The sequence below is a fragment of the Suricata suricatta genome, chromosome 10 (genome assembly GCF_006229205.1).
Source record: "Suricata suricatta isolate VVHF042 chromosome 10, meerkat_22Aug2017_6uvM2_HiC, whole genome shotgun sequence".
Lineage (NCBI taxonomy): Eukaryota > Metazoa > Chordata > Mammalia > Carnivora > Herpestidae > Suricata > Suricata suricatta.
This window is the reverse complement of record NC_043709.1, coordinates 94,166,070-94,178,087: the sequence shown is the minus strand read 5'-3', so window position 1 is coordinate 94,178,087 and position 12,018 is coordinate 94,166,070. Positions and strand designations below refer to the sequence as shown.

The window sequence follows — 12,018 nt, the reverse complement described above, 5'->3', positions numbered from 1 at the left end:
ATCAGCACTTCTGTATCCTTTGGGTAAATCCCTAGCAGTGCTATTTCTGGGTCATAGGGGAGTTCTATTGATAGTTTTTTGAGGAGCTTCCACGCTGTTTTCCAGAGCGGCTGCTGAAAGCAGCTAGGAAGAAAAGGGCCTTGACATACAAAGGGAAACCTATCAGAGTGGTCACAGACTTATCTACTGAAACTTGGCAGGCCATAAAGGAATGGCAGGAAATCTTCAATGTGATGAACAAGAAGAATATGCAACTAAGAATTCTTTATCCAGCGAGCCTGTCATTCAAAATAGAAGGAGAGATAAAGGTTTTCCCAAATAAACAAAAGTTGAGAGAATTCATGACCACCAAACCAGCCCTACAAGAAATCTTAAGAGGGACTCTATGAGGGAAATGTAGCAAGGAATAAAGGTACCAGAGACATCACTACAATCATGCACTCTACAGAGAACACAATGAATCTAAACCCATATTTTTCAATAATAACACTGAATGTAAATGGACTGAATGTTCCAGTCAAACGACACAGGGTAGCAGAATGGATCAAAAACCAAAACCCATCTATCTGCTGCCTACAAGAGACTCACCTTAGACCTGAAGACACCTTCAGATTGAAAGTAAGGGGATGGAGAAATATCTACCATGCGACTGGAAGCCAAAAGAAAGCTGGAGTAGCCATACTTATATCGGACAAACTGGCAGTAACAAAAGATGAAGAAGGACACTTCTTAAAATAAAGGCAATAACAAAAGATGAAGAAGGACACTAATAATTACAGGGTCTCTGCATGAAGAAGAGCTAACAATTATAAACATTTATGCACCGAATTCGGGAGCTCCTAGATACATAAAACAATTAATCACAAACAGAAGCAATCTTATCAATAAGAATGTGATAATTGCAGGGGACTTTAATACCCCACTTACAACAATGGATAGGTCAACCAGACAAAAAATCACTAAAGAGACAATAGATCTGAATGGCACACTGGAACAGATGGAATTGATAGATATATTTAGAACTCTGCATCCTGACACTAGGGAATTCACTTTCTTCTCGAGTGCACATGGCACATTCTCCAAGATTGATCACATACTGGGTGATCAAACAACCCTCCACAAATACAAAAGATTGAGATCATGCCATACACACTTTCAGATCACAATGCTATGAAACTCGAAATCAATCACAGGAAGAAGTCTGGAAAACCTCCAAAAATGTGGAGGTTAAAAACTACCCTACTAAAGGATGATTGGGCCAATCAGGCAATTAGAGAGGAAATTAAAAAATATATGGAGACGAATGAAAATGAGAATATAGCAATTCAAACTCTCTGGGACGCAGCAAAGGCAGTCTTAAGAGGAAAGTTCATTGCAATACAGGCCTATTTCAATAAACTAGAAAAAGCACAAACTCAAAACCTAACAGAGAACCTAAGGAAACTAGAAAGGGAGCAGCAAGAACACCCCACACCCAGCAAAAGAAAAGAAATAATAAAGATCAGAGCAGAATTAAACAAGATAGAATCCACAAAAACAACTGAACAGATCAATGAAACCATGAGTTGTTTTTTTGAAAAAATAAACAAAATTGATAAACCTCTAGCTAGGCTCCTCAGAAAGAAAAGAGAGAACATGTAAAAAATCTTTTTTAAAAAGTTTCTTTTGGAGAGAAGTGACTGGCAAGAAAGCAATGGCAATCTTTGGGAACAATAACTTGGTCCCCGAATAAGATAGAATTCGCTCCTGATGGCCTGGGACTTGCTAGAGATGTGATAGCAGTAGCTTTCCTTGGATCGTGGCTAGAGTCTCTAACACAGGCTCTTGTTATTGGGCAGGGGAGGCATAGACCCTAATCTCAAATTCTCTTTTTAACAGGGAAATTGCAATACATCAGTAGCCATTAACCAGTCTATAACTCTGGCCTCATGTTTTAATAGTCATTTTCTGTGCTTCCTATTATCAGGAATAGGCCCCTGCTTCTAGCTTCATCCCTCCAACATTACTACATGAGAAGTGAAGACTTAGACCCTATAAGACATTTACTGCTAAATCCTTCATAATGGTTGTTTAAATCTTTTTTATCTTGGTCATTACAGTTGACTGATACCACACTGTAAATCTAAAAAATGAAAACTAAGTATGCTTGCTTTCTAATACATGCAAAGTAATCTAACTTTCTTACTGAACAGGATGCAACCTAAACTGAATTATCTTCAATATATGAATCTAAATATAGCCAGTATTAGAATTTAACCTTTCCTAGAGCAAGATAATCCCAAGGACAATTATTAGGAAATGTCTTCTCTTTCCATTTTATAGAGATTTGGTTGACATACAGCATGGTATAAGTTTAAACTGCGCACCATAGTAACTTGACTTACATATTTTGCAAAATGCTTACCACAGTACGGTCAGTTAAAATCCACTATCTTACATAGATACCCCCAAAAACGTGTTTTTCCTTGGGATGAGAACTTTTAGGACCCACTCTCAGCAACTTTAAGACTTTTAGGATCCACTGACTTCCAATACCATACAGCAATGTTAATCATAGTCATCATGTTATAAATTACATCCCTAGTGCTTATCTTTCTTATAACTGGAAGTTTGTACCTTTTGATCACCATCTAATTCCCCCACCCCCCACCCAAAAAATTTCTTATAGAGTGTCCAACATAATGAGTGACGTTGAAAAATGTAAATCTTTAGGTTGCCTTCCTGGCTCAGCATGAGACTCTTAATCTCAGGGTCGTAAATTTGAGCCCCATGTTGGGTATAGAGATTGCCTAATAAAATCTTTAGAAAAATTTATTTCAAAAAATCTAAATCTTTATGTGGGTCTGGATGTGCAGGGGTCCTCATCATCATGGTGACATCAGAGCACCCTACAGGACAGTTTCTGGGGTAAGTGTACACTATGCAAAACCCTATGGTTTTTATATTCTGCCCAGCATCAGACTTGACCTAGTGCTCCACCAAAATTAACTTATAGCCCACCTATTTTCAACATTGATTATCCAGGTTTTTTTTTTTTGCTTGTTTCTACAATTGAAGAAAATTGTGGCCGTTTAAAACCCTACAAAGATTTCTTCATTGTTGATAGTTTTAAAATTTGTTTAAAATGATAATCTTTAAAAATTACTAGATATCAGACATGTTCAAAATTGCAGTATCAATAGAACACACAGTTTTGCCACTGCTGGCCTTGAGATTAGATACATTTTCAGGTACTCTGATTTGATATGAATTATTGTAGAAGAAAAGTCAACCCAGCACTATATAGACACACAAACATGTTTAAATTTTATACAAATACACACTATTCTCTTGTAAACTATCTTTTATCCCAGGCAAGTGAGGCAGTTGTGCTTGTCTTTGACAAGATACACGAGTGTTCATATAATCAATCCCTACACACAGACACACACCCCACACAAACTCAGAGTCTAAGTGTGATTTTGATCCTTGTAAAGCAGACATAAAGGCATTATTCTACACTTAGGGATAATTATTCAATTTCTTTTATAGATTAAGTCAATTTTCTTCTCTTATCCAAGAGATGTAGTGTCTATTCTAGCTTGGATTCATAATGACAGTCTGTTCCTTTGTTTTAAAAAATTATGTCTGTTGTTACAGAATTATGCACTTCCGGTGTTGTTATTGCCTTATTTTTAACTTGGTATTGTACAAATATTCCACCTACTTCAACTTGGAAAAGACCTTCTTTTCTAAATAATCAGTTTTTTCTCACATATGAATGTAATAAGTATTTGTTAGCATGTAGAAAATTAAAACATATTGCATTGTATATTTTATATTCATATTGTCTCAAGTATTTTCTTGTTACTAGCAAGTGTTATAGTGACAAATGATGCTTGCTTGTTAAGTTTATAGGCCATTCTAGGGAAAGCTTGTGATGTTTAATAGTAGCTAAAAGCATCCAGTGAGAAAAACGAAAGTTGAAACGGATCTTCAATGGGCTTCATTAATTCTTCATTTCTGGAAGTCTAGGAAGCTAGGGCTCCGCCATTTTCAGGTGGCAACTGAGATGCCGCAGCAGTCCTACAGCGGCTTGTCTCAGCTTGCGGTTTCCCAAAATTAGAACAAATGAGTGGCCTGAAGGAAAAAGAGCAGATATTAACGTGACAGCCAAACTGGCATGATGTTTCTGCAGTGAAACGAAAGTCCAAACTGTTAATTGCATGGAAAAAAAATGAACCGTGGAGAGGATGAGGAACGACATCACCATTTTCATGGCCTTTTTATGGGCCTCTGTGCGGAAGTCCCCAGAACTGGAGTTCAGATGCAGGCTCCTGGTGTGTCTCATCAAGGAGAGAAATAAAAGCAGCAGTGAGGTCAGGGACAGAAGGAAGGGGGTTAAGTAGATGAAACTGAGCATAATCAAGCTGTTAAGACACAGAGTGTTACTTACATCTAGGGGCCAAGTTGAGTTTCTTTCGTAGTTTTGATAGAAAATGACCCAGAGATCAGTAAATCCATCTAATAATTTAAAGTTGAAAAACAGTAAGAATAAAGACCCCAGTGTAAGGACAAGCAGCACCCTGCTAATTCTCCACCTCAGCCAACTGAAACAGCGGTGGGAGAAATTGGCTATCTTAAAGAAGTAGAAAACACTCAGGCAGGTGGCAAACCAGGTAGATAGGTGATTGGTCAGTGTCCAAAGAATACTAAGAGCGTTTGCTAGTTTATCAATGTGATATAGATGTGGCCAAAACACCATTACAGATGAATTGAATAGTGTTATCCAAAGAAGAATGATTCTGGAGACAGCCAGGCTGGTGAGGATGCCGTCAGCTGCTGAGAGCATTTGATTCTTCATCCAGTCAGTGCAGTTAACTAGGACAATAAAACCATTCCCCAGCATTCCAATTATGAACTCTCCTGCTACTGCTATCAAAAAAGTATTTTCGAGTCCAGATGGCATTTCTGTAGAAAGAATCCAGAAAGCTGGCCCTACGTTTCAATGATTTTTTTTTCTGTCAAACGTTGTAGAGTAAAATCCAGCTTGATACTTCTCGCTTTGATATTAAAAATGCTCAGATACTACCTCACTAATCTTCATGAAAGATCTTTCTCTTTTATTCCCAACTGTAAGTCTGAAGTATACACAAGGAGATCTGGTCTCACAGACCTAAATGAAACACTTTAATGTACCTTCTAATCAGCTACTGATTTCCAAATTAAATAGCAAATGTCCCCACTCCTCATTGGCACTGACAGCAGTGTTCCGCTTGTGAGGACATCTGGAAGAGTAAAGTCAAATATGGGAACATGCAAATATGAGACCGATTTCTTTACACTGATTTGCACTTTCCTTTTCAATTGAAAATACCATTTGGGTGGTGCTAGTCAGTGTAGCATTGGAGTCTTGACCTTGGCCCAGGTCATGATCTCACAGTTCATGAGATTGAGCCCAGCCTGGGCCTCTGTGCTGACAGTGTGGAGGCTGCTTGGGATTCTCTCTCTCTCAATCTCTCTCTCTCTCTCTCTCAATCTCTCTCTCTCTCCTCTGTCTAAATAAATAAATAAATAAATAAGAAAATACCATTTGGATACAGGTTTCTTAATTTTAATAGAATTCTCTAAAAATAATCTCTATAATACAGGCATTATTCATTAATTCAATTTCATAACATCCATAAGATTTCAGATATTATGATAGTTGTGGTTAGCATAATAAAGAGAAGCAACATCAAGAGCTCACAGAGTATTAGAAAAAGCAATGTCAAATAAATGGTTGATCATTGAATGTGACGAAAGTTTGACCAAAACATAACTTGCCACACAGAAAAGTGTGCTACAAAAAAATGGTGATAGCCACCATTTCTAGTTTCATAAGGATAGTGATAACTGGTTGGATCTTGAAATTTTTTAGGATTTCCTGAAGAAATAGATACAAAGGGAAATGATTTTCCGGAATAATATAGAGCCATATGCAAAGGTGTCAAACTCAGACCCATTTGAGCTATTACTCTGAATTTTTGAGGCCTGTTCTCAATCAGTTACTGCCTATTTGATTCTGAATACACTCTTGTCAACTGAGAGGGGGAAAATAGTAAGAAAAAAATAGGGTAGAAAAAAAAGGAGTGGGCAGTGGGAAGGAAGTTCTTTTCATTAATTCTTCTTTTGGTAAAATCTCTGGCCTCATAAAAAGTTAAGTTACCGTAAAATATATTTTAGTTTCTCTTTTGTTTCAACTAACAGGTAGCTTTAATACAATCATCTTTCAACCTCAACTGCAAGGTTATCTCTCCTACTGAGAGAACTTTAGGTATATGTATGTGTGTTACAGTATATTGAGAATTAATATATATTAATGCCTGTGAGCCAACCCCAGGGAATCTTAATTGGTCTAGGATATATTGCTGGCACTCATTGAGAACTCCTCCTTTTATGCTTTAAAGTACCTTCTAAACCCGGGCAAAAATCTTTGTACCCGCAAGCTGCAAATCTATGAAAATTCTCCAGGAACAAGACCGGAATTTTGTCCACGAGCCCTCTGACAACACAATCCCCATTCAGCCAATTTTGACTCTGGTTACAATCACCTGTTTTGTGTTGGCCTCAGACTATCAGTAGTGCTGCTGTAGATTACCAATGCCTGAGCACTCAAAGGCCACACCAGAAGTCACAGGGGACCCAGGGGAGCACAGACCTGGTGTTTATTGACATTGAGTGGGAGCCTAGGATTCCACAGGCTCATTCTTTATTGGGGTATTTAAAACATAGCAGCGAGAATGAGGGCTCTGGAAGGGAAAAGTGGAATCACTCAAGCAGTCAGTTACCTAGGTTACTCAGGGCTTCCCTAAAAGGGGAACGTCATGGGTGGGAGTGGCTTGGCTTCTCATCCACGTGTGTTACTAGTAGCTGTGTGTGTCCTGCGGCTGGCAATGTGTTTGTTCAAGATGGATGTCTTTGAAATGGTTATCTTGGCAACCAAAAATATCAGGCATGTACACTACATAACCTTAGCTACCAAGTACCTCTACAGTCACATTAAGCTTCATGAGAGAAGGAACTGTTTTGTTGTCCATGGGATCTATTCCCAATTTCTAGAACAGGGAGGGGCTGGCAAACAGTAAACCCTCAATAGCTGTTGGTTAAATGAAGGAATACTAACTTAGTTGGTTAATTGGTTATCCTATTGGGAGCACAGAAAAAGAGACCAATGAATAAGGCTTGACTGTGCAACTGGTATAAGAACAAGAAAAGAGGGGCACCTGGGTGGTTCTGTGGGTTAAGTGTCGGACTTTGGCTCAGGTCATGTGGGTTTGAGCCCTGTGTAGGGCTCTGTGCTGACGGCTCAATCAAACGTGGAGCCTGCTTCGGATTCTGTGTCTCCCTCTCTCTGCCCCTCCGCCACTCACTCTCTGTCTCTCAAAATAAAGACATAAAAAAAACCATTTTTCTTAAAGAACAAGAAAGGAAAGCAACTCTTTAAAATAACCTCTCCAGTGTCTCAAATGACAGGATTGGGAAGCATCCTGCATTTATGCAAATGTCCCTTAAAGGTATCCCTGGCTCAGAGATGGGATTTAATCAAGATCTTGGTAGGAGAAGCCACCTACTGGCACATATCAGACAAACCTCCTGAGACATTGAGGAACTTTGCATGCCTTTCTCAGAGATCAGTAGAGGTATGGGTTTGTATATGGCACATTCACTCACCAGGGTTCAAGAAAAATGTCTTGCTGTGCTTGAGTTCTGTCTTACCAGTGCCTCCAGTAGTAGACCTAAAGATCAAAGATACAACTATTTCAGCAGTAGAAACAAGTTATTGGCTCCTCTCCTATAAATCACCTGGTCGGCAAAATGAAATAAACCTTCATTACACCAGATTCTTTAACTGAACATTTATTTGGTGGGTGAGAAAGAGAGTTAACAAGAAATCAGTGGCAGTCTCCATCTTTCCCGAATAGTTCGGTTTCCGGGAGAGGATATGATTATGGATGTTTCTTCTCTGGGTGGATGGCACTGGCAGTGCATGTGTTGGGAGTGGCTCTTCTTGGATTGTGACTCGTCAGCTGCTGAGTCCCCCACAAAGTTTCTTGTTATGGGGAAAGTAGAGGTGGAGAGCTTGGTCTCACTTGCTATTCAAACACAGTCTACCGTGCACCAGTTGCAATGACCCCAGCCTGTGGCCTTGTCTTCCTTTATTAGTCCTTCACTTTGTCAGGAATAGGGCCCTATTCCTTACAGTTCCAGAGCGCCAAGTTTGCTGCGTAAGTGTGGACTCCCTTCTCGTTAAACATTTCCTCATTTACCCCTAAGGCCTACTTGTTAGAAACAAGAATTGCTAAAAAGTTAGCACCATTGCTTTATCTTGCATACCAAAGAAAAGTTTAATAGTACCTAAAACTAATAACATTTTTGTTTATCATCTTATAAACAGGAGGAGATTATGTCTAACTCATTTATATGAAGGGATGTCTGAAACAAAACAAACTCAATGCCTAAATCTAAATGTATTTGGCTTGATTTGCATATTCTCTGTTACCAAGGCCAGATCATTACAGTGACAGTCTTGGACAATATACTAAGTTAGGGGCCAAATAAATGTTTTCTTTTGTGAAATGTAGGTTACTTAGGAAAAATGGTAAAATGTGATGTATCGTTAAAACCATTATCCACATCGTTCTGGTTATTAATACATAGAAGCACCACACAGCCTAGATGTGCTACTGGTTTAGTTTTCTAAATACAGTAAGGGAAGATGGGGAGGAATGTTAATAATTCTAAAACCATTCCCAGGTCCAGGGTACAGCCCTACAACAATGCCCGTACCTACAGTTCCATCAAGATGAATTTACAACTCATGAATTTATCATCATTTAATTACAAATTTTGGTTTCTTTAACACAATCTAAAGAATACATTGAAAGTAAACCCTTAGGAAGAATTCTTCATTTTTTTAAAAAAAAAATGTGTATTTATTTTGAGAGAAAGGGCTGTGGGAAGGACAGAGAGAGAGAGGGACAGAGAATCCAAAGCAGTCTCCACACCCACTGAGGAGCCCAATCGAGGCTCCGACTCATGGCTGTGAGATCATGACCTGAGCCTAAACCAAGTCAGACACTTAACTGACTGAGCCAGACAGGTATCCCGAGAATTCTTCATTTTTAAGGAATTTCATTATTCCATTAAATATTCCTGCATAGCATGTGTATAATATGCTCATCTATAACATAATATTCAAAATTTTATGGTAAAATTTTCTATCCTTCACCTTATATATAATTTATAGTAACTTTATCTAAATTGAGGTTATTATAGTCAAAAAGCATTTTAAAGATTAGCATTATAAGCATGTGTTTCTAGTTTATTTTATTTTGCACTATGAACATTATTTTCAAGTAACTCATTCCCATGTTATCAATAAGGTTTCTAATGACAACAATGAAAAGACTTTTCCTTTAAAAAAATTAAGCTTTTACACTATGAGGTCATGTTTTTTCCCATCTATGACTTTAGTTGCTCAATTAACTTTTCTATCAACATTTGATAGATTGTCTACCCAATGGATCATAAGTTATCTTGATTTCTAATGCATGACATGCTTCTGGCATGTAATATGAGTTACAATTACATAAATCTTTTGCATATACAATTCAATAATTTCGATTCTATTTGAAAGACTATTTGAGGCTTTTAAATATTGGTAATTACTCTTTTAAACAAAAATGAATGCTTTAAAAGTTATATTGGCCTCTCACGGGTCAATTATCCTCAAAAGCAACTTTTTCTAGGGAAAATTGCATTCATGTTCCACAATACTTAAAGGAATCCTGTAGGGGGGAAGAAGCAGTAGAAGTGAAATTGATCCTCAAAGTCTTCTCATTAAGTCTTTATTCCTAAAAGACTCTGGAAAGTCTATCCTGATGAAACTTGTTTTCTCTTTTCAAGGTGCTTTTAAGATGCCACAGTACCTTCAAGGCTGTCTGTCTCAGTTTTCTGCTTCCCAGGATCAAAATTAATGAGTGGCCGGAGGGAAAGACATATATGGCCAAGAAGATAAACTTTGTGAACTTGTTGTTCCAAAATATAAAAAGCGTCCAGTTTGCCAATAGGATGGAAGAAAAATGGACTGTGGAGAGAAGGAGGAAAGACATCACCATTTTAATGGCCCTCTTATGGGCCAATGTGCTGGGGTCCCTGGACGCCATGGAGTTGAGCTGCAAATTTCTGATGTGTCTTACCAAGGACAGAAATAAAAGGACCAGTGAGGTCAGGGACAGAACAATAGGAATGGTATAGGAAAAACTAAGAAGAATCAGCGTTTTAAAATAAAGGGTTTTATTCTCATTCATATGTAAAGTCAGCTTACTTTCATCCATCACATAGAAGTTTAAGAAGAAATCATTAAGTGATTCTAGCACTAGGAAGTCAAACATTAGAAAGAACAAAGAAACTGCAAGAATTGCAAGAACCACTCTGTTCATTCTCCACTTCAACCAGAGGAAAACCGACTGGGAGAAGTGAGCTATTTTAAGGAGGTAGAAAACACTTAGGCAGGTGGTAAGCCAGGCAGTAAAGTGATTAGTTACTCTCCAAAGCAAAGTAATAGATTTTGCTACTTTCCAAGTGGAATAGAAAAATGAAGGTAGTACCATTTCAAATGATTCAAACAAGGACACCAGCAGCTGAGTGATTCTGGAGATAGCCAAGCAGGTGAGGATGAAGTCAATGAAAGACATTTTTTGGTTCTTGATCCACTCAGAGCAGCTTACCAGTCCAATGAACACATTTCCCAACATTCCAATTATGAATTCTGCTGTTGAGAGTATCAGAAAGATTTCATCCAATCCGGTTAACATTTCCACCAGAAATAAATCCAAATTTCTAGTGCTGTGTCTCGTTAATAAATCTGTAAGCAGACTATTTCAGAATACCATCCATTTCTGATAATTATCTTCACTGTTTTTATTCACAATTCCAGGGTTGACCAGAGCCTCCTGTTGTGGGGTACAATCTCAGATATATATTCAAGGAAATCTTTCTGCTTTGTTGTAAGCCGATCTTAATTAATCCAGAACGATCTGCAAAGGTGTACCATCTCACATATTTTCATGTAGATGTTTTGGTTCATTTGAAAGCGCTACTAATTTCCAAACCAAACCATTTGTGTGTCTATTTATAATTGGCAAGGATTCAAATTTTCCACTTGAGGAAATGTTGAAGGTTGAAGTCATGAATGTAAAATGTTGAAGTCAAATTCATTAGATGCAAATATGGGTCAGATTCTTTTTCACTGATTTGTGAAAAGAAATTACCTCACCTGAAATACTATGCCATTTGGATCCAAATATTTTAGTTGTTTTTTCATAGAAAACTTTGAAATAATCTAATAATCTAAATCTAAATAATCTGTTCTAAAATTTAGTTGTAACTCAGTGAATATATCTTGAGTGCCTGCTAGGTGTCAGAGTCATTTCCAAAGGTAATATTGCTTGCTATAAAATAAAAAAGCATTAAGAAATCCATAAAATAGTGAAAGCACAGAAAGAAATAATAAGTAAGGCTAAAATGTAGCGGGAACACAAAAAAAGGTAACTACAATTATTACTGTAGGGAAAGAAAAAAAGTGGCATTTGCCTTGGATTTTATAGATAATTGGGATTTCAAGAGTGAACTAAGTTATATTTTGGACTTACCAAACAAGACATGACAAGACAACAAAACCCAAATTACTTTTATGAAATTAACATCTTCTCACTGATAATTTCCTTTAATTACAATGTTCTTCAGGTGCCTCTGAGTAACAATTAAATATAGTCCCCAGTTTTGCTCTTTATTTTTGTACTTGTTCTATTTGTTTTAGCTAGGGACATAATGCTGTCCATTTAGCCTTAATGGACAGAAAATAGGTGGAAACCATTTCAGATTGTTTTGCCCAAGATTTCAATATCGTCCCAAAAAACCAGAGACTGCCAGGGAGACTGAGTCACACATGCAAAAGCAAAGGGCTTTATTATTATTACGGGCTTAGGCTCGCCG

General features: G+C 37.6%; 2 protein-coding genes across 2 annotated transcripts; both read right to left on the bottom strand.

Annotated features, from left to right (window-relative positions):
• Nucleotides 1-3,885: 3,885 nt before the first annotated feature.
• LOC115304684 (taste receptor type 2 member 42-like) lies at nucleotides 3,886-4,948 on the bottom strand. The gene has a single exon (XM_029954958.1). It carries the CDS (start codon nucleotides 4,946-4,948, stop codon nucleotides 4,019-4,021), a length of 930 nt encoding a protein of 309 aa, XP_029810818.1. The 3' UTR covers nucleotides 3,886-4,018.
• A 4,899-nt stretch (nucleotides 4,949-9,847) lies between these two features.
• TAS2R42 (taste 2 receptor member 42) lies at nucleotides 9,848-10,838 on the bottom strand. The gene is given in 2 exon segments (XM_029955537.1): nucleotides 9,848-9,914; nucleotides 9,916-10,838. Coding segments are annotated over 2 exon segments (990 nt in total).
• Between the last annotated feature and the right edge of the window lie 1,180 nt (nucleotides 10,839-12,018).

What these genes read in the sequence shown, in the direction of transcription:
- LOC115304684 (XM_029954958.1), bottom strand. Translation starts at nt 4,948, where the DNA reads ATGCCATCTGGACTCGAAAATACTTTTTTGATAGCAGTAGCAGGAGAG.